This window comes from Euleptes europaea, chromosome 5, assembly GCF_029931775.1.
Source record: "Euleptes europaea isolate rEulEur1 chromosome 5, rEulEur1.hap1, whole genome shotgun sequence".
Classification (NCBI taxonomy): Eukaryota; Metazoa; Chordata; class Lepidosauria; order Squamata; family Sphaerodactylidae; genus Euleptes; species Euleptes europaea.
This window is the reverse complement of record NC_079316.1, coordinates 19,549,076-19,572,561: the sequence shown is the minus strand read 5'-3', so window position 1 is coordinate 19,572,561 and position 23,486 is coordinate 19,549,076. Positions and strand designations below refer to the sequence as shown.

Here is a 23,486-nt window from a genome sequence, read left to right as displayed (position 1 = left end):
CACCTCTTCTATAGCCCATCCCTCTTTCTCCTGGGGAGGTCCCTGTATATATTGCAGCAACCAAGAAAATATGGCTTGAAGTTAAAGCGCTAACTAGTCACCCCTGCAAAGGCATGACCAACTGAGAAAAGACATCACTAACCTCATCTATTGCTTTCTTATAGCTCTGGGAGTAAGGGAAGATTAATCAGCATCAGAGGAAACAGATGAGGACAGGAAAATGCCAGAGGAAAGGCAAGCAGGTTAGAAATAAAATCAAAAGTGTTAGCGCAGTATAAAGGGAGAAAACATCAACAAAAACAGCAAACAACACATTCAAAATAGAGTAAGTGGCAATTCCTCCCATGCCCTCTTGCTGTACAGATATACAAAAACGCTAAAAACAAAATCAAACCAGGGAGAAACATATGAAGGGCCTGGCTCAGGAACCCCTGCTCCTAATGTTCTACTTTGCTGGCTCTCGAATCCCTGTATCTTATGGATCACCATCTTGCCTAGAAAGCTGAGTTCCCACATATGACCTACTAACTTATTCTACTCTATGCTGTTTCCTGGCAACACATCTTGATTATCTGCCCTCTCACTGCTGGGCCCCATGCCTCCTTCTCAAGCGAACCAGCACTCGCCTGCCTACGAATGGCAGCTTCTTCTCTCTAAAACCAGTGCCTTAACTCTCTTGTATCATCCTTAATAACATAAGAGCATAAGAAAAGCCATGCTGGATCAGTCCAGCAGTCTGTTCACACAGTGGCCAACCAGGTGCTTCTAGGAAGCCCACAAACAAGATGACTGCAGCAGCATTATCCTTCCTGTGTTCCAAAGCACCTAATAGGCATGCTCCTTGGATCCTGGAGAGAACAGATATGCATCATGAGCAGTATCCATTTTTTCTAATAGCCATGGATAGCCCTCTCCTTCATGAACATGTCCACTCCCCTCTTAAAGCCTTCCATTTTGGCAGCTGTCACCCCATCCTGGGGCAGGGAGTTCCACAGTTTAACTATCCTTGCCCCTCTAAGGACTGTGGTCTTCAAGCTATGGGTGACTCTTGATAGCTGCAACCAAAAAAAAGACCACTGTGTCTTTTCTAACAGAAAATGACTACCCATCAGAAGATGGGCGCCAGAAGTCAGACCTCTGTGGAACAGAGGAAAAAGAAGCTCACCTCAGCAAAAGGATGAACTTTGTGACAATAAATCTCCACAGTGTACTGACCAGATCCCACAACATGCTTAGGCCCATGGATTAACTTCAAATACACTGAAAGAAAAACAGCCCCAATCCTAGTCATCCTGTTCGTCGGCTGGAGCTATCTCAAAACCCAATTTCACTAGTTGTTTCTGTCTCCTTCAGTCTCTTTCTACATCCAATACTGAAGGAGGGATTCACAGTGTTTGACTCTTCCCCCCACCTTATGATTAAGGTTATGGGGAGGTTGTTTCTCCAAACCAAACAAAAACACTTCTGTAGGCAGCGTTCAGAAACAAAACACATGTGAGACTCACAGCAGGTCGGCTGGGCCGTGTCAGGTCCTTGCTCTCTTCCTGTTTTAGCTTAGCTGGCTCATGAGGGAGAACGGGTGACCCTTCGGGCTTGGCGTTTCCTGGGCAAAGAGCAGAGCGTAGACAAATGGGATTAAAGTCTCTCTTTTCCCTCCACCCTCCAAGAACAAAACAGAAAAAAGGCAAAGCTGTGTTTCAGATAAGTTCTCTTCCTTTGCTTCAAGATCCCTCGTCAATCTCTCTTTTCTTAAAAGAAATCGTTGCAGGCAGCTGTGTTGGTCCAACGCAAAACCCCAACTCAAAAGCTGTGTAATGCCTTTTATGAGGGCCAACCAAACTAACATAGAACAGTTTGCAAGCTTCTGAGTACAAACAAAAGAAAAGAGGGCCAAACAGAGACAAAAACCAAACAGAGACAAAAAGCAACAATTGGTGAATGGGAAAAATATTTAATAATTAAATTGCCCCTACGCGTTTCGCATCCGCTTCCTCAGGGGGATCTTTCTTAAGTCAAATGTCCCAAGAAAGCAATGAAACCATCATGAAACCATTAAATATTTTTCCCTTGCACCAATTGTTGCTTTTTGTTTCAAAGCTTCTGAGTACACCAGAACAATTCATCAAGCAAACAAAGAGATATTGGGGGGGAGGGGGGAATGGCCATTGTAGGTCCTGATCTTAAGGTTGTTATTGGCATCCTGTGTAGAATCTGCCAGGTAGATCTGAAAATGAATCAGTTCAAAGGAGTGCCAATAGCCCCCAACTTCAACATCATTTGCAATTTTCCCTGCAACAGTTATCGGAGAAGTGGTTAAACATGAGACTGGGCTATACTGCCCAAGGCTCATATAATTAAATGCCCCTCCATGCAAAATAAAAATCCATGCTCGCAGAAAACTAGCTTGTTAAGAGAAAGGCCAGCCTTGCCCCTTTCCCCTGACATACTAATTTTCTATGTAGGGGGATATTTTTTTTTGCACATGAAGAATATTCAGCCATGGCTGAAACTCCCTCGCTGTCTGAAATGGTACAGCTAAAAAACTGGGTTACAACGTAAGGAGAGGGTCAAAGGCCAACACAAGTTTACTCTCTGAGGCAGTGGAAGGTCTTTATCCTGGGCCTGGGCACTATGGCCTTTTATGCAGGGATGTTTCCCCGCGGTCACCCCCGCCGACTGCTTCGGGGCTTCCTTTTGATTATGCGTGCCTTTCCCACCTGTCAGAGGTCACCTCGCTTTCCCCATGCGTTTTGCCCGCGTTTTCCAGATTCTGGCTAAAACAGCACCTGGAAAACATGGGCAAAATGCGTGGGGAGAGCAAGGCAACCTCTGACGGGTGGAAAATGCACGCATAACCAAAAGGAAGCCTTGAAACAGTCGGTGGAGGTGACCAAAGGGAAACATCTCTGCAAAAAAGGCCTATGACTTGGCAAGGGGAAGGAGTAGAAAGAGGAGTTTTCAAGAAAAAATGGAATATTTTCTTTACTTATATAGCTAACAATCAAGATAAGAAATATAGTAAAAACAGAATAAAAATGGCAAAGTTTAAGTATATGGATATGGTAAGTTATGAGAATTTAGAGCATTGTAATTTAAAGAGGCTGATTACTAACAGTGCATTCTTAAGGAGAGTTACTCCAGTCTAAGCTCATTCATTTCAATGGGCTTAGACTGGAGTAACTTTCCTTAGCAATGCACTATAAGAGGTAATTTTAAAAGAAAGCTCCATGTAAACTATAGTATGATGATTGTGTACGTCTGAACGCTGTTATGTTATGTTATGTTAAGTTTGTTTATAAAACAAATAAAACTTAAAAAAAAGAAAGAGGGGTTCTTGGCTTGGAATTTTATCTTTCTAAAATAATAAAAGGGCTGCACCAGTAACAGGAAATAAAAATAAGGCCAAGGTCAATGGTGCAAAATAGGTAAAAATATTTTTTATTACCTAGAATTAAAAATTCTCTATGCGTTTCACCCAAGGGACTTCTTCAGGGGAATCTGTAGTCATTGCTGTAGTCCTTATGAGCATAAATTCAAAATGGAAGTCATAAGACACTAAAAGCATTTTCTTCTGTGCTGGTGATGCACACCGTCACAGCTCAAAACACCACACCTATTTTTTAAAGGTTCGTAGGACAGTCCAGTGGATGGAGTGCCAGGCTTTGCAGAATACAAAAAAGTGAGAAAATAACGGTCTCACCTCGGACTCTGTTACGTTCACTCGAGCCGGCTTGGGACCCAGGTTGTGATCCTGCCTGGGAGCTGGGCTGGGAGCTGGGGGTGCTGGAGCTGGAAGAGCTGCCGCTGCTCGTCCTCTGCAAGGGGCTTTCTACGATGGGCTCGGTTCTCCGCAAGTCAGGGTTGCTGGACAAGGTGGGAAGGAATGAGAGCAGCCGTCACTCTCCTAGTGTCCTCTCAGAAGCTTGCTATGAAGTCAGCAGAGTGGGGCGAGGGGTGGGAACAACTTGGTGTTGCTGCAGTTGAACTATGATCGGTTGCCACTTCTGGGCATTTATTTACCTTAAACATTTATACACCTGCCCTTCTCCTAGGAAACTGGGACCAAGGCAAGTAACAACCACAAAGCCAGTACCTCCTAAACACCTCAAAAATAACTATTAAAATAGCCAGCAATGCTGCATGTTAAAAGTCCAAGCAGTGGTCCTTCAAAACCAAAGATCCTTTATGCATGGGTACTTGGACTCACGTTTGCCCCTGGACTGACTCGGTTATTCCTTGAAGTTATGCATGAGTTTTCTGTCCCTCAGAGAGACCTCGCGCCCAGCCCTCGCAAATCCCAGGTCTTCCTGTTGCTGTTAAATCCTGATTCTTTGATCTCTCCTGAGATCAGCCCGGGTCAAATCATCCTCCTCTCCATGCATAAGCCAAAGTGCGAGACAGGGGAGCTGGGTGTGTGTGACTTTTTTTTTTTATAGTAAGCACTACAACCAATTACAAAGCAGTGTTTCAAGGGGTAGGGACTCAAATGCTTCCTGGTTTTTTCATCTCCCAGCTAGCGTTCTTTCTGAGTAGATTTGTCACCAAAAATTGGTTTTAAAACAATGTTTGGGTTCCCCCCATTCCTCATCCGCTCCTCATTCCTCATCCCTCAAGGCTGTTAATGATAGGATGTTTTTGAAGACATTGATTCATAGGGTTGCCATGAGTTGGAAGTGACCTGATGGCACTTAACACACACAAACAAGAAGGCGACAATGAGGACTTCCCACAAGGAGCCCTGGGACCTGTAGCTGTGTGAAAGTGCTGAGAAGTCGCTTAGGAGATTCTCAAAAAAAAATTGGGATGGGAGTGAAGATCAACCTGAAGGTTAAACTGGTGTAATTCAGACAACACCATGAAAATAAGGCAGCAAAAGCAGCAGCAAGAACAGAAGTGTTGTGTGTTGTCTTCAGCCATTCAGCAATGCACAGCTATCAGCCTTCTCTATTTTGAAATATCTACCTTCTAGGGGGAAAAAACACATTTCTTATTTACATGCCTTCTGGAGTTGTGTGTTTGTGTGCGTGCCACCTCAAATGACCTTAATCTACTTTATTTTAAGAACACATCACCAACAGACAGAAGGTAAACTCGCGGACTAATTATTTCCTTCCACAACAGTTATTCCTCAGCAGCTGCAAATATGACAGTTGATGACATCTACCAGGTTGCTATTTCCTGATGTTCCCGGTTTTGTTATCTGGGCTATTTCAAGCCGCAGGCAGGCTGATATCTGACACCTCATTTGCCTGCTCCACAATGCCTCTCACTCCTGAAGAGAGACATCGCTTCAGCACGTATTACGTTTTACGCCCTGGAAGCTGCACCGAGAGGTAAATGCTGAGTTTATCTCGAGATAGCAACAAGCCTACCGGCGCATCCAGATGGACTGTTTTACAAGTATCAGAAACACTGAAGTTACAAGAGACTGTGGTGATCCTCCTACTGACTATTTTGAGATTAGCAGAGAACAGCACAGTCCGAATCAGCAATCACAGCATGAAGGCCCCAAGTTATGTGGAAGAACAAGAAGAAGAGTTGGTTTTTATATGCCGACTTTCTCTACCACTTAAGGGAGAATCAAACCATCTTAAAATCATCTTCCCTTCCCCTCCCCACAACAGACACCTTGTGAGGTAGATGGGGCTGAGAGAGCTCTAAGAGAGCTGTGACTAGCCCAAGGTCACCCAGCTGGCTTCATGTGGAGAAGTGGGGAATCAAACCCGGTTCTCCAGATTATAAACCAGTTTGAATCTTCCTTAAGTGATGGAGAAATTCAGCATATAAAAATTAACTTCTTTTTCCTCTACCTTCCCTCAATGCATCAAACAGGGCAGATGGGAAACAGGTATGCAATTACAGAAATAGCTAAATTAATCCATCACTCATATTGGGGTGAATTCAACCATCCTCCAAGTAGCCTTCCTACAGCCTAAAGAGTCTTCCTCCAAATTCCTCCAAATTAATTTAACAATGGTGAAAGGAAAAATGAGGTATAAATATTTTGATAAATAAATAATTAAACTTTGCTCAGTAGAAAGATATGGTAGAGGGTAGGATCTACCCCATTGCCTTCTGTCTCTCTGTTTCTCCTAATATGAGATATGGGTGGATGGGGTGTGTGTTAAATGGCAAATTTTAGAATCCCTCCACTATGATAAACCTAAGGCCAGAGATTCCTCTGACTTTCTGCTTGTGACTCTCGTGGGAGACAAATCATAGAATCATACAAACGTAGAGTTGCAAGGGACCTCCAGGATCATCTAGTCAACCCCCCTGCACAATGCAGGAAATTCACAACTGCCTTCCCCCCACACTCCCAAAGCTGTCACTTCTCAGACGGCATTACCTTGCTCTTATTGGCTGTGATCCTAGACGAGGACCCAACGCGTTGCCGTTCCCAGGAGAGTTCTTTCGAGCTAACGCAGGTGAGATGGAAGTAGTTCGTTGAGGCACCTTTAAGGACATGAAAACATACCAGGTATTGAGACTGCAGCAATAAAATCAGGTCCCTGGTTCATATCAGCTACTGTAGGAGACTGACACATAAGAAACTTCGCAGAGCCGAACTTTGCTTTGTTGAATTAAGTGGTTGCATGCAGCACTCAAAACCAAACAAAGACGCCTAGCTGCTTAAGATTTAAAAAATTTTCTTTGACAAGAGGTTATTTTCTACAGTGTATCATTATAGTAAGTACTTACAGGTTACAAAGCAAGGAAGGATCAGGGATCTCTAGAACGCTCTTACCATTAGATGATGGCAGAATGCCAACCAATCTGCAATCGCAGCTGTCTGCACACCTCTTCTTCCTTAGCAACGTGCTTGCCAAGAGATGGTGAAACTTCACACAGTGCGCTGTTCAGCGCAAAAAGTAAAATATTTGCAAGCGGGGGGTTGCTTCTCTTTGGGTTTCGCCCACTCCCAAAGGGGAAACATTTGCACTGAAAACTGAACCTGTGAAAGCCAGCGCAGCGCTAAGAGAGCAATCCTAAGCATGTAGGGAGAACGGGTGGCTGATGGGGCAACCTTTCATCCTCTTTCCGGACTTCCATAAAGTCTATTACCAACCCCGACAGAGCAACTGTATCTGTGAATTTAAAACTTTGCATTCCAATTACACCAGCCCTTCATAATTTGTGACCTACTGAAGGCCAGGATATAAACTGTTGAGTTCTTGCTGTGTTTCCGGTAATGAAGGGAGAGGGTGGGCTGTACACCGAATGTCTCAGTAGGCAACAAACTGTAAGTCCCATACTATGCAGAGGGCTGTACAATCGCACAGTAGCTCAACAGTTCTGAGCAGTGTTGCAAAGATATGACTTCTGATATGAAACGGGCGTTCTGAAAACAGGGTTCCTCCTCCCTCCTCACACCTGCATGGGCCAAAAATTTTTTTAATGAAAGGAATCAGAGCTTTGGAGGAGAAACAGCTCATATTTTATGCAGCACATGTAATAACCCTGGAACCAAAGACCAAATTATGGAGCCATGGGAAAAGGCACATTGGTGAACCAATGTTCTACCATTATAACGCCTGAAATTCATGAGATGTGCATACAGCAAGAGACTGGGGAAGCTGCATCTGTTGAACTTCTGCCTGTCCATAACAACAGAGAACAATGTTGAACCGGAAGACCATGGAAGCAAGGACGCGTGCAGCCTAATTTGTAAATAATTCTTGTATATCAGACCGAGCGGGTGCAGAAACAATGTCATGAATTAGCTTACAATTTCCATGTTTTTTTTAGATTTGGGATAAACTTGTGAATGCTCTAATCCAGGGGTCCCCAATCTTTTTGAGCCTGTGGGCAGGCACCTTTGGAATTCTGACACAGGGTGGTGGGCGCAGTTACAAAATGTCAAGGAGCGGGGACATGCATAACTCTAATAGGAATTCTTCAACATTTCAGGCAGAAGTTCTGCTTCACAGAATGCCTTTTCAAATGAACATACTGTTTTTAAAATATTTCCCTGCATACACACAGCTTACCTTCAGCCACACTGTGAAGATCCTTGCGCTGTAATGGCAGCTGTTGCTAAAGCAACATTTAAAAAATCTGCACAGCTAATCAAATCTTCAGTGGCCAATAAGAAGACCTACTGGGCAAAAGCTCCAGCTGACCCCACCCACTTTCTGAAAATGTTTTGTGGCTATCAGAAAAGGTGTTGGCAGGTGCCATGGTGCCCATAGGCTCCATGCTGGGGACCCCGCCTTAACACTTCTTTGAAAAAGGATGCTTTTGATCCTATAATTCAGCCCACCACGGTTAAATCTAATAGACTATTAATTCACACGGTTGTTCTGTACAGACCATGGATCTTGGAAGTTTGTTGCTAAGCAAGAATTCAAAAACAGACTGATGTGCACAGCTGAAGGGGCTTGCTTGTCTTGCGGAGACCAAAGAACTGCCCCATGGCTCAGTGAGTTTACATTTAAGCCAGGCCTATACAAATTATTTAATACCTTGAACTAGCACACTCTGAAAAGTTCTCATCCTTCTTAGATTTCGGGTGACAACCATGGTTTTACGTACATGATACTGCAACATGTGACACTGTAGCTACAGAAATGGGGATATTGAAGATTTGCCCCATTATGTATTCCACTGCACTATAATGAAGAGTGAGAAATTCCCCTGAGATCCTGAAGTGGTCAAGTTTATTATCTGCATTCACATAACAACAAGGAAGTCAGCAGCCAGACTGATTATTTCAGCATTATCCTGGGTTAAAGACATGCAAAAATGTAATGAACACTCACTCGTGTGCTTGACTTTTATTTGGACAAATGATTTTGATGGGATGTGAATTCATGGCTTTGACTGTATTAATTACATGCTGTTTAACTTGTTGCCTAGGAATTTCTAATTATAAACAACATTAAATGAAGGCAGTACAGTTGGTATAAACTGTGATGAAGCAGAAATTAAGATAGCATTCACCGATTACAATCGGACCGCTGAAAATTAAATTCTGTGTCCAGAAATGGCCTCGCCACATTTCTGGCTACTTCAAACTTGCGTTCTAATTGGATAGCACTTGCTTGTAGGACAGTGTGTGTCAATGATCATACATGCTAACTGCACATGTGTGGCTTCTGCAAAATTTAAATTTTGCCTCAGTCCCACTGCTAAACTAATCAAGGCAATTTCTGTGAATAGTCTCAACTTCGGGGTTTCTCTTCCCCCGCCTATTGTCACTTATCCCGCCCTCACCCAAGCCCTCCCAGAGAAGTCATTTTTGCCAATGTTGTAAAGATCTCAGGAAAGGAGCCAGCTCCCCCCGCCCCCCGCATAGGCATCCTCTCTGGCCAGTTTCAGCAGTGTGTTAACATCTCTGGAAACGGAAATGATCAAATGAAAAAATCCCACTGTTGGGCTGGCAGGGGGGCTGGTAACATTATAGGTAGGCTGCGAAACTGGTGAGGCAGCAGCGGCAGCCAATGGGCGTGAAATCTCAAGCATGCAGATGTCACAACAAACCACAGTTTGTACAAACCTCACTTAATAAGCCACATACAAAACACAGTTTAGAATCCCAGTTTAGCACCAAAGAACAAGCCACAGTTAATTGGGAAATCTGCAATCAGACATCACACTAAACTGGAGTTTAATCAAACAACAGTTTATAAGCTGTGTCTGATTGTGACATCCGAATGTAGCCCAAGAGCCTTGCAAAAATAGCTGATGATAAATGTCTCTTAACGTCTTTATAAGCTGTTCCTTTGTCATATGCAAATCATGGGGAAGCTACTGTTGACTGAACAGTATCTAATCAATTAACTATACCTCTGCTCTTTCATAGCCACACAGTCTAGGCAAAGAGCTGATTCAGCACGGGAGAAACTTTTAACAGCCATGTTGTAATTCATCCAAAAAAAAAAAAAAAGAAAGGTTATAAACAAGGCAACTGCATTACTGTATTAGAAAAGAGTCTTAATTAAAGAGCGACTGGCATCACATCATTAAGGCATAAAGCTCCTGGAGCCCTCACTGAACATTCCATCAGGTATTGATTTCAACTGGAGGCATGATGCCAGACTAGAAGCCTACAGGTTTGATCCAGTATGGCAAGTTTTTATATATATATATATAATGCTCCTAACACTTCTCCTTATTGAGGAAAAAAGAAGGGAAGCCAAGAAAGCGAGCGGCTGATTTATTCCAATTTCAATAAAGGACTTGAGGACTTTTCAATATTACTTAATGGTGTTTTGTGTACGAGCCAGAAAAAGCAGCTAAAGCATTCTGGTGCTTGTTTCGCTGGTTGATTGGATACTCTACGGCCAGTGCGTTGGGAATCGAGCTACTAAACTGGGGTATGTAATGAGAATATATTCCTTGTGTCATTTTAAAGACCTGCTCTTAGCTTCAAAGTCCAAGTAGAGCTGCTAAGTTAGTGTCTGTGTCTTGTTCTGGCATGAAACATCTTGTAAGGTCCCATACTTAATGGGTTTAACATCATTACCATCAACTAGAGCCCTGTTCATCCAAAAAAGTATGGTTGAGGTATGCATTGTAGGGCCAGGAGACAGCAGGTTCAGAACAGCAGGTCTTGCCCCACCAATCAGCATGCATGAAGAACCTACATGCATAGAAACTGCATGCATGTAAATTTCTCCATGTGATCAAGATACCTGTTTATTGCAGGGATCCCAACTGCCCATACAGTTTATACATGTATAGGCTCCATTTATGAAGTTTACAGCATAAATTGAGGGAGGGGCCTGCTGCCACAATCGTACCTCTCTTCTCCCCCACCCCACAATATTCACTAATTTGCCAGGGCCCCTTTAAACAATAAGACTGTCCTGCACAGGAAGCTAGAATTCCCTGTTTCACCACAGCTACAATGTACTAGCAAACCTACCTATTTCTGATTATTATCTGTGAGATATTGAGTAGCCTTGGTCATGCTAGACTTCTTGTAGAAGCCCATTACTTTTCTGGCATCTCTGGTATGAATGTTTATACCAGGGGTGTCAAACATAAGGCCCAGGGGCCGGATTCGGCCCCTTGAAAGCTCTTATCTGGGCCACGAGCCAGCCAAGGCAGCCACACACCCACTCTTGATCTGGGCTGGAGAGGCATGGCCCAGCCCGACCAAGTGACATTTATATCCGCCCCTCGTAACAATTGTGTTCGACACCTCTGGTCTGTATTCTTCAACCAGTAACTGAGAGCTAAGAGCCACTTCACTCATATCTGAAGAAGTGAGCTGTGGCTCACGAAAGCTGATACCCTGCCAGAAATTTTGTTAGTCTTTAAGGTGCTACTGGACTCCTACTCTTTTCTACTCACATGCCTAAATTTGCTACGAACTCATGCAGGGAGCCACAGTCATTCTAGGCTCCCTTGCTGTGTTGCTTTCCCAAGTGTTGAGGGACCAATATCTGCCCTTAACATATTTGCATGGTTATGGTGGGAAAAACCAATGAATGCTTAAGTAAATGGCATGAAATATCATGAAGTGCAAAGGAGGGAAGGTTGAAGGTTCCCTCAAAGACGAGCCAAGAGACTCCCTGTTCCAAACTTTCCAAGTTAGTGGCGACTCGATTTTTACCTTTGGCGGAATGTCTTCCTCCTGTTGCAACCAAGAACTTCGGTCAAACTTTTCAATGCGAGGGGGGAGAGGAGGGTTTTCAGAAGTGGGGTCCGAGTTCTGCCTTGGCATCTCGGTGCGGTGAGAGGTCACCGTCAGAGCCTCCTGAAACCCAGCCATTCCCTTTGTGGGCTGTTCATGCAGTGACTGAGAGGCTGGCAAGGAAGGTCCTTGGGATTTCACACTGACCAGATGTGGAATCTACGCACCAAGCCAAAACAAAACCATCAGTATAAATGGATTTTTTTTAAAAAAAGTTTTAAAAATATGAATAGTTTTAAAGCATTAAAAAACCCTTTTGTCCCCCAATTTTTTGGGTGTGTTAGGGGTAAAGTATATTATGAAAATTCAGGGCTTACAATGGGGTATATCCAACCGTTGGTGGGGTGCGATTTGCCCATTTCTTCCCTCCTGCTGCAGTCCGCTGGATGCTCCAAAATTTTGCTCCTGAGGGGTCAGCAGACCCTCTATAATAGCACAAGGTTGGGCTTTGCCCCAGACAATAGGGGCCAAAGTGCAGCGGAGAGGTGGAAATTGCCACCCACTTTCCCGCAAACGGAAATGCTATTCCATTGGAGGAACTGCATGGCTGGATACACCCCCATTATTAAGCAGGTTAAATCAAGAAGCGCTAAAGATGAGATTCCACTTTAATTCTGACCCTCTCTATGTATTTATTAAGGTGTAATCTTAAATGGAATGATCATGTGTTATTTATGAAATGGCTTAGGAAAATTTCAAGATGAAATGCGGGCTCAGCTATGCTTGAAAACATAGAGGAGACCTGATTTCCTTCACGCTTTTTAATACCTTAATGGTGTTAACAATGTTTGAGATGGAACTTCCTAGGTGGTTTTGGTGGTTTGTTTTCGGGGAGGGGGGAATGCAAAGAAGAAAAAGAACTGTTTCCAGGAGTTTCAGGCTCTGGGAAACTGCAAAAGTTTGTTAACTCTTTCTGCATTAGTTTATTGCGGTAACATGGCCATCATCACTATGTTAATTTTTTTTTAATGCCATCAAGTCACATCTGACTTATGGTGACCCCTGGTGGGGTTTTCAAGGCAAGAGATGTTCAGAGGTGGTTTGCCACTGTCTGCCTTCAAGTCACGACCCTGGTATTCCTTGGAGGTCTCCCATCCAAATATTTGCCGGGGTCAACCCTGCTTAGCTTCTGATATCTGACGAGATCAGGCTAGCCTGGACTATACTGGTCAGGGCATGCCCGATTTACACAGACTTGTTTGCAAAGTTGGTGTTTCTTTATGCTATCTGATATTCTCCTTTCTGAGGGTACCACTCTTTTTGGGGAAGCTCAGAGTCACCTGAAAAGCTACATGGGAACTTTGGAACTGTCTGATCAGATACATGTAGCACAAACTAGGCTGCTGTGCGTAAGAATAATATACTCCCCTCAGAGCTTTTAAGTTCTGTCCATGGAAAGACATGACACCACTTCTAAGACAGCACATGCAAGTTCCAAATCAAAGCATCCCTCCTTATTATACTAGAGGCGGGGCGAGGGGAAGGAGTGTGTGGGGTTCACTGAATATGATGATGCTTTCTTTTGCTCTGAGTCTTCCTAACAAAAGAATTTGACTCCTGCGTAATTAATTTCAGGGTGAGTTAATGGTGTACACCGAATGGAAAAAGGTGAAAAAAACATTATGGCGGAAGTTGCTTTTCTAAACGCCTCTCAGGCACTGTTGAGTTCGTTTGGTTGAAAAAGGTCCCACCCTGGGATAGAAAGATTGCCATACTGGAACAAACCAAGGTTTCATAACCATTCCTTAACATCTCTCTTCAAATGGAAGCATCTACCTGGCGGCTCCCAACAAAGAACAAATACTGAGTTCTCACAGTATTCCTTCCGAAAGTTCAGTTTTCCTTCAGAAAGTTCAGAGATGCTTACAAGAGAATCCCAGGTAAACACCCGTCCAGGCGGAGATTGGCTTAAGTTTAACATTGTACTGGCACAAGGATATGTTATACAGCAGAAGAAATGAAGAAAAGGGTGATCTGGAACAGAACTAGTGATCAGGTTATGAATCGAAGGAACAGTGAGGATGCAAATTCTCTCTCTTATTTGCTCGTCTAACTCATGTTATGTCCTTTTAACTCACCTCTCAAGGCTGCTTCCCACATGATAGGGCAGCAAACCCAGATCTACCACCACATGTATATTTGACACAGACATGCAGCGAATCTGTATAATCTCATGTTTCTAAAGACATATGTGTTTCTTTATTTAAGAGGTGTACACATTTTTTAAAAAACTCTTGGATATACTCCTATTTTAAGCACATAAGACTATATGAAAGGCTATGCTGGATCAGACCAAGGCCCATCAAGTCCAGCAGTCTGTTCACACAGTGGCCAACCAGGTGCCTCTAGGAAGCCCAGAAACAACTGATTTTACTGATGCTCTAGAGGAAAGTAACACAAAAATGCATAACTTTGATAGCCCAGAAGCATTCAGCAGCGGCCACAGATTTATTGTCAGGCTGGATGTAAATATATAATGGAGTCTCCATATCTGAACCAGAGTACAGGAGCTCAGCTTGAACCTTCCCTGTCTCCCCAACATGGTTCACCTCAAGGCAGGATAATACTATTCCACCACCCAGGCTTGTTTAATTGCTACTTGGTCCCTGCTTTTCCCTGGGAAGGAGGGAAAATCAGGCTTCATGCTCACATGCTTGCCTTACCCCCACTCTCTAGACCCCTTAAGGCACAGTGGGGTTGCCAACCTCCAGGTGGGAACTGGAATTCTAGAGTTATGACTGATCTCTAGACTACAAAGATCAGTTCCCCTGGAGAAAATGGCAGCTTCAGAGGGTGGGCTGCCTGGCATCAAATCCCTGCTAAGCTCCCTCCCTTCCTCAAATTCCACCCTTCCCAAACTCTGTCCCCAAATCTCCAGGAATTTCCCAACCCAGAGTCGGCAACCCCAAGGCAGGGAGAGGGTAACAAGTGTTTTACTTATTTGAATGTGTGATTTCCCCAAACACTGCAAGATTAACACGAGTTGCTTTTCTGGGCGATTTCTGCATGTGGCACCACGAGAGTGCCAGCACTGTGCCTCACAATGCCCAGGAAAATCTTTGAGCAGTCTGCAGAACCAAGACATAGCAGCCTGGACTGTGTATGAACATTTACAAGGCTGGTTCAGCATGCCCAAATCAAGCAAAAAACAAATTCTACTCAGTGATGCATTTAATATATTATTTGCCTCGGGAGGAGGAGAAGGAAGAAGAGTTGGTTTCTCAATGCTGACTTTCTCTACCTTTAAGGAGAATCAAACTGGCTTACAATCCCTTCCCTCTCCACAATAGACACCTTGTGAGGTAGGTGGGGCTGAGAGTTCTGAGAGAACTGTGACTCGCCCAAGGTCACCCAGCTGGCTTCATGTGTACGAGTGGAGAAACCAACCCGGTTCACCAGATTAGAGTCTGCTGCTCATGTAGATGTGTGGGGAATCAAACCCGGTTCTCCAGATGAGAGTCTACTGCTCTTACAGCCCATTCCTAAGATTCGGCACAAATCTCTTTAGGAGGTGGCGTGACCTCCCTGCCAGCGTAAGTGCTTGTAATCACACGATTACATGCACTTATGCTGGTGGGGAGGACAGTTCCCCGCCCCGCCACCACCTCTCCGTGGTGGAGGACACGGCATACAATGGCTGCACCGGTGTGGGGGGTGTTCCTGGGGCGGGCCAGGGGGAGGAGCTGCCAGTTAGGTGGCTTCCTGTCCCCATTCGTGCCAGGATGCCGGCGCAGGGAACAACGTTGCTGCGCCTGCTTTTTAGCAGACGCAGCCTCGCTGTTCTCTATGGGGCGAAAGGTCCCGTTTAAACAAAACAAAAAAGCCACAACACTCTTCCCTGCAGTTTTCCCCGCCGTCCGTGTACGCTGTCAGCTCAGAAATGGGCTGTTAACCACTACACCACTCTGGCTCTCTGTTTGTGTGGATCACTTCTTTGGTAGCAAGTGCCTTCGGGTAAACTCTACCTTGCATGAGAATCTTTTTGGTGGTCCTTTTTGGTTTGCATATGACCAGGAAAGAAAACAAGCCACTATTATACCTGTGGATCCACTGGTCTGAGCATAGGCGGCGTCCGAGCAGTCTGTACCCCGCTAATACTAAAGGACTCTGACCGAGGAGGCAGGTTTGGATCGGATATCCTGTTAGCTACTTTGTGAGGCATCGCTGGAGAACTCTGCCGGTTGAGTCTGGAGCGCTCCTCGACCTGAGGCAATGGGAGAAAAGAAGTGGTGAGCTCTGGTTCTCTGACTCTATCCCCAGCATGTATCCTGAACCTGTACAGCCATTTTCTCACCTCAGATTTCTAATCTGCAACCCTCAAATCACCAGTTAGTGCTCAAACAAGAGCTTGCTTTGCTTCCACAAGACTTTCATATTGGCGAAAAGAACATTTTTAAACAAAAAGCAAGTAAATATATTGTTCAGCTTACAAATCCCATTCAGTGAACTGGTGGCGAAACAGTACATTCAGATCCCTAGATCCATCTATTGCATTCAAAGAATCCATTGAGAAATGGATATGTATGGCTTCCTAGAGTGTGGTAGAGAGTGAGAATCAGCAGGGAGAGTTAAGTAAACATTAAAAGGCATACTGAATATAACAGGAGAAAGGCAAGTGAAGGAGTGTGCATGTGAGAACAGATTAAATGAGAAATTAAGCAGGGGAGAACTGACTAAACAAGAGGTTGCCAAACACAGAAGATGAAATTGATGGATGTTGAGAAAAATGCCCCATTCGAAACTTAACAGGACGGGACTTTGTGCTGTGCACATTACTTAAAATTCAAGCAGGCAGCTGGGTGAACTGAATAAAAAAACCCACATCTAAATCTTGCAATCACTGTGTGGCATATTATTTCTTTAAAACAGAGAGGGATGTACCTCGCATACTTTTCAATATGCAAAGAAAATAAAAAGCTTCATATTCCAAACAGCACAGCAACCATAACTCTACTGTGACATAAAGCAGGGAAAGAAATTCGTCTCCCTTTAAAAAAAATTGACACAAAACCTATTTAAAGACTGAGATGTGTAAATATAACCCTGCAACTAACACAGCATGGGTTTGGGGGTTGGAAGGGAAGGGTGGGTAGAAAGAAATGTGTACTTTAAAAACCCAGTTTAATAATGTGTGAACATTACTTGTGATGCACAATTAACCAAAATAGTTTATAGCTGGTCTTCTAAACTTCATTAACTAAAACCACAGTAAAGCTTTACAAATTATCAGTCAACATTAAATTTCTGCTTGCTGCTATGAACACATGCAGCTGCCTTATACTGAATCAGACCTGTGGTCCATCGAAGTCGGTATTGTCTACTCAGACGGGCAGTGGTCTTTCACATCACCTACTTGCCTAGTCCCTTTAACTGGAGATGCCGGGGACTGAACCTGGGACCTTCTGTATGCCAAGCAGATGCTCTACCACTGAGCCACAGCCCTTCCCAATAGGAAGCTGGGTCTCTAAGTTATGACACAATTGCTTAATATGAAATGTTGAATGCATAGAAAGTAGTGTAATAGTAGCAGTATAACTGTTGTTGCTTCAAATTATTTCCAGGTCTGATTCTTGAGTGGGCAGGTATGGAGCGGTTTTCACTTTTTGTTTAATTTGGTTTAATTTTTTTTTTTTTAAAGATACTTAAAAATTGGTAACTGAGTCTTTCCACCTTGATTTCTTTCCCTTTTAACCCAGCAGAAACCCATATACATTTATGCATTCCCCAATATGAAAGTCCTTTTCCTCTTTCCAAAGAACAAACAAAATCTAATAGCTATAACACGTGGTGAACAAGGAAGTGTGTCGGCTTTGCTAAATGATCCCAGGGTCTGGTGACCTGCGAAGCCCTGTTTCAATCCAAATTTCTTTTAATGGTTAATTTGGAATGTTACAATATCAATTCAAATCCCTACAAAATGGCTATACAGGTCTCCTCAGGCAGTGTGCAGCTTGGCTTGTAAGCAGGCCCTGCCCAAGCAGATTGCTGAATTTATATCGCTCCAGGAGATTATAAATTACAGGCAAGACAATGAATTTTTAACGCCGTTTCATAAAAGCCGTGATCACTGATGGCTGCGATTTGCGGCATCTCAACCATATCTTCCAGAAATCTCGTGTGGGCCCACCAGCGGCAGCAAGAAGAGCAAGCCCCCTTAGGTATCAGCAAGGCAAGCCGAGCAGCAGGAATGCGGATCCAGAAGATACCACCTAACCAACAAGAGGTAAGACCAGTAATTCCCGAACTGCGTGTGCCACAAGAGAATATCTAGCTCACCAAGAGAAATAAATTATGTAATTATCACCACTGGGAATCCAGAGTACCCATCCACAGCGGAGGTTTATCTGTTGCGTCTCTGCACGAGTCACTGGTCTGGCTTCACTCCCTTCCAAACAACTTCTTCTCTTCGACCATGATATAGAGATGCAGCAGGAGATTAACCTACACTTAGATGAGCCCCACCCAGAACAGAGACTCACTGAGAAACACAGAGGATGAACTCCACTCCTGTTGAAGTAAACCACCTCTGGGGGAATGCCTGAAGCGTGCCTCAGATTTTCATGCAGAAAAGAAGCGAGCCTCAGTTTGGGATGCACTGGTCGGGGGGGGGGGTGTTGGAGAAGCCACTGCTTGCAATCTTCATCCCAGGAGGAATCTTACCTCTTATGATGTCATGAAGGACAAACGCTTTAGCAAGATTTCAAACAGCTGTGAGCATGGCTGCAAGTAGACAACTTGCTCGTGTATGAAGTTAATAAGATCAGAACCCTGGAGTGTCCCCGCTTCAAACTCCAACGTGATCAATGGATCACTCCTGCTTTAATGAAATTACCTGCCACAGTAACAAATGATAAAATAGTCCCCTTTTTGCTTGTGGATAGAGATCCAAGTATAACATTGGGGGTGGCCAAGTACCTCTCCACCATATTTTCCTTAAAGAAATAATTTTTTAAAAAAACTCCCTGTTAACTACTCAAGACCTATGGGTCATGGGAGTTTGGAAGGAAAAGGAAAGGATAAGACCAGAACTGACAACTATCTAGATTAGAAGATGGTATGCTGATGTAGAGATATCAAAGAAGTGAATCACTCATCTCACAATCTTAGGGAAGCCAACTCTGGGCTGAGAAATTCCTGAAGATTTGGGGGTGAAGCCTGGGGAGGGGAGGGACTTCAATGCGGCATAATGCCATAGAGAACACCCTCCAAAGCAAATGTTTGCTCCAGGGGAGCTGATCTCTGTAGTCTGGGGATCAGTTGTAACTCTGGGATCTCCAGGCCCCACCTGGAGGTTGGCAACCCTAAGCGATGCAAACAAAATGTAATCCCACAAATTATAGATACAAATGAAGATGCCAGGCCTTCATTTGAAGAGAACTCCAATTTATCTGTGTATACCAGTATACCCACTCCTATCTAGTGAATGCTTACCAGATGTTGGTGGAGCTCTTGTTCTAAAAGGGAGGTTTCAAAGCCAAAACAAAAGAAACATTTCACATTTTGGGGTTGTATCACTTAGTTCCCCCCCCCCCAAGATCCATAATAAACTCAGAAGAGCAAAACACTGAACAGTTCTGCTGAATCTGTGGCTCCATCAGTTCTGCTGAGCACTAAAACAACACGGTAGTGAGCATCTGTCCTGTCGGAACAGGAGCACTGAGGAGAAAACATCTCTCTCGCACACACACCCAAAAAAGCAAGAAAACTGAAACACAACACAGGCCCTCAAGCAGCAGCTCAAAGAAGATACAGAGCTCTAATGAGGTGCAGATTGTTTCCTTGTTCTGCAAGGTCACCAAGATGAATGACTAAGGCGTCCTGAACCAATCAGATGAAAACAAGCCTGGCTTATTCTATTGCTCCCCATGCTCACTGCGGTGTAGTGATTAGGAGCGGTGGACTCTAATCTGGAGAGCCAGGTTTCATTCCTTCCTACTCCACATGAGCGACGGACTCTAATCTGGTGAACCGGGTTGGTTTCCCCACTCCTCCACATGAAGCCTGCTGGGTGACCTTGGGCTAGTCACAGTTCTCTCAGAACTCTCTCAGTCCCACCTGCCTCACAAAGTGTCTGTTGGGGGGGGGGAAGGGAAGCCGATGGTAAGCCGCTTTGAGACTCCTTAAAAAAAGGTAAAGGTAGTCCCCTGTGCAAGCACCGGATCATTCCTGACCCATGGGGTGACATCACATCCCGATGTTTACTAGGCAGACTGTTTATGGTGTGGTTCGCCAGTGTCTTCCCCAGTCATCTTCCCTTTACCCCCAGCAAGCTGGATACTCATTTTACCAACCTCGGAAGGATGGAAGGCTGAGTCAACCTTGAGCCGGCTATCTGAAACCGACTTTGTCAGGAACAAACTCAGGTCATGAGCAGAGCTTTTGCAATACTGCAGCTTACCACTCTGCGCCACGAGGTATAAAAACCAACTCTTCTTCATTCTCCTCTCACATGGAGTCATGATTGAAAAATAAACCACGAAATCTTTAGTCTGAGTACAATGGGTTGGATCCAGACTAAATTTTCCACTGAGAAGGGGAAGTGTAATTTCAGCCAATTCCCCCTTCTTGTCCCCCCCCCCACGTCATTCCTGAATGTCCCCCATCCCCCCAGAGCAGCATTTGGGTGAGGTAAAGTGGCTGCAGCGGAAGGAAAGGGAAGAAAGTTCTGTTCCACTGATGGGTGCACCTCCCATTAGCAGAAAATGTAGTCTTGATCCAACCCAATGTGTTGTCATGTCATAGTTAGGGTGCTGTTACAAACTGCAGTTTCCCATCTAGAAATCAGGATCCTTAAATTCAGATTAACCCTGGTTTAAAATAACCGTTTTTAGATATGAAGCAACTGTAATTTGTTGAAGTGCCCCAAGTTGGACATCACGACCACAAATGTTCATCTCTAAAACCAGGAAATCTTTAGTCTCTGCTCTGCACCCAACAGGGAAGGGATCATGCCATCTCCAGAATTGACCGTGCCCATCCTTCCTCGTGAACAAACTGAGGAGTGTGTTACTTATGTCTGAATGCAGCCAAATCTGACTCAAGAGGGGAAAAACAGAACAGTTTGTCAGAGAAGACAAATAACTCTCCTGTTCGTCCCCTGAGCTTATTTCCGCTGCTAAGTAGGGGTGGTCTCTGAGTAACGTCTTGAGTCTCTGATACCATCTGCTTCACACAGACTCACCAAGGAAAACTAAGTTATTTGGTTCTAAACGTATTTCCTTATAACACATTACACATCGACTGTGTGACAAAACATGCCACCAGTCCATAACAGTAAAGGCTTTGCGCTGTGATTAGTACTTCACAAAATATCTGTGGTAAATTTTACCCTGCGCTGCAGGAATTTGGCACTTTACTACAATTTGTGTTTGAAGAAGACCTCTAAATGACAACACATTAGTGAAGTGTACTCTGGGACAGAATCCAAGATTTCTACGTGTGGGTCAAAACTTCTTTGGCAGCAAACTATCACATGAGAAGATTAAAATAACCGTTGAGTATGGCGACATCACTGAGCCAGTCGCAGCCATTTTGTTGCTGAATGAACCCGATGTGGAAGAGATTTCATGACTGACCCAGCAGGGGCTTCCAAAATGGCAAGTTTAACACCAGAGACTAGGCAAAATTTTAAGGATGATTCTCCTGCACAATGTTAAGCTCAGCCAAGGACATTTCATTTGGCTTTATCTTTCATTTGGTACAGGATAGAGCTTTAAACTGCACCTCTGACAAATGAATCTTAGGGCCAAACTATTTATTTATTTATTTATTTATTTTCCGTACTTCTAGCCCACCCTCCCCCTATGAATTACAAACTTTAACAACCCTCTTTCCCTGCACCCACGAAATGGCTTTTTGAAAGTCTGTAGAGGCCAAATTTGGTTGGGGACCATGGCATAAGGTAAGGAGGGGCTCCTGCTCCCCCTGCCATTTTCCTGAGTAAAAACATCAGACATTTATCCCATTTTAAAGCTGGATGTGCAGTATCCTGAACCTGGTCCATTCAAAATCATATTGAGCAGTTTGGCCCTTCTATCAACTATCCTGGGGTATTGAGGGTCACTTCCTAAACATGGCCTTAAGGAGAGTTGAAAGACACAAAAATACAAACAGTATTTATTTGAAGCTAAGATGAGTCCACATAAATAGTAGCATGTAGTGCAACATGTGACAGGTTTACTTCAACAGACCTCCAAGAAATTCCAGAACATGTCGAGGCCAAAGGATGGTCAAGTGGAAACTCTCTTGCCAAAACCAACGTGCATAACTCACTAACAGCCAACTAAGAATGTGAAGTAGATTAAGGAAAAAAATATGATGAAGAAATGTGGCATGGGAGGCACTAATGTGTTAGCTTTTAATAGTTGTTTTTACCTAACAGACACTTGGGCCTACTGTTTTGAAAGTCTGCCTCAAGAAATGCACTGATGTCACTTAGGGTTACCAGGTCCCTCTTTGCCACCGGCGGGAGGTTTTTGGGGTGGAGCCTGAGGAGGGCGGAGTTTGGGTAGGAGAGGGACTTCAACGCCATAGAGTCCAATTGCCAAAGCGCCCATTTTCTCCAGGTGAACTGATCTCTGTCGGCTGGAGATCCATTGTAATAGCAGAAGATCTCCAGCTAGTACCTGAAGGTTGGCAACCCTAATGTCACCACAGTTCTAGGATCCATGTGTGCAACTGGAGCTGTTCCCTCGTAGATATGGCTTTGACCCCGTGTCCCTTAGTTATGGGTTATCAATGAGGTGATTTCCATCTGAGGAGCACCCCGTATGATGCTTTCTGTATAAGCAGCATCTTTGGTACTTTCCAAAAATTTCGCCCAGGTTTAAGAACAATTCAAGGTCTTCTCAACCAAGCGACTCAACAAATCACACTTGACTTAAAACCAGTTTAGCTTTTATTTATGAGGTGAAACAACAGGGAACAATCTCAGTTGCAACTGGAAACACAAGCGGAAGCTCTTCAACTCCAGCACCGCTGTCATCTGGAAGTTCCTCTCCAGGAAAGGAACTTGCACAGTTTCAAATAATAACAGATCTGGCCACACCTTTTCATACCAGCTGATCATATATTAGCACATTTGCTTCATGCCACTTCCACTAGTATATGATCTCGTAAATTAGGGTTTCACCGCAAAACTGAGCATGCATGGATCAATGGGCCCCAGAGCCGAGATTATTAGCGAACCACTGGTTATTTTAAATACGGCTAGATCCAGCGAAGCACTCATTATTTTAAATACGGCTAGACCCTGACCTGGATGCCCCAGGCTAGCCTGATCTCGACAGGTCTCAGAAGCTAAGCAGTGTCAGCCCTGGTTAGTATTTGGATGGGAGACCACCGAGGAATACCAGGGTTGCTGTGCAGAGGAAGGCACTGGCAAACCACCTCTGTTAGTCTCTTGCTGTGAAAACCCCAAAAGGGGTCGCCGTAAGTCAGCTGCGACTTAAAGGCACTTTACACACACACACACAGATCCAGTTACAAACCCAATTAGATGCCTGAAAAAAAAAACCTGGGTGGTACAGCCGAAGTGGAAGTCCTTTTCTGATGTCTCTTGCTTAGATGGGTAACTTATTTCGTAATTTGAATCTTCCTACTCCCTTTTAAATATTTTGTAAAAAAATCCCCTTAGGTGCACCTGACCTTCTTTGGGTCGTGGATCTGAAGCTTTTCCCATTTGAATTTTGCCAGCTAGTTCTACATTAGCACATTTGCTTCATGCCACTTCCACCAACAAGAGCAGAGACAAATTTCCGTCTGAATTTTGTGCAGCAAGCGTACATTATTTTAAAAATAGCAATGAATGATGGTCCATCATATTGAGAATGAAGTATTTTGG

General features: G+C 44.1%; 1 protein-coding gene across 5 annotated transcripts in view; it reads right to left on the bottom strand.

The window, feature by feature from the left end:
* Positions 1-23,486, bottom strand: part of TNIK (TRAF2 and NCK interacting kinase) — a 326,006-nt gene that overhangs the window by 46,386 nt on the left and 256,134 nt on the right. For 4 of the 5 annotated variants that reach the window (XM_056850315.1, XM_056850318.1, XM_056850317.1 and 1 more), the window contains 5 exons: positions 15,684-15,848; positions 11,564-11,803; positions 6,350-6,456; positions 3,701-3,864; positions 1,506-1,603 (listed from right to left, as the gene is read on the bottom strand). In XM_056850315.1, coding sequence (XP_056706293.1) covers positions 1,506-1,603; positions 3,701-3,864; positions 6,350-6,456; positions 11,564-11,803; positions 15,684-15,848 — 774 coding nt within the window. The remainder of the gene's footprint in view (positions 1-1,505; positions 1,604-3,700; positions 3,865-6,349; positions 6,457-11,563; positions 11,804-15,683; positions 15,849-23,486) is intronic. The other variant, XM_056850320.1, reaches the window with a different exon arrangement.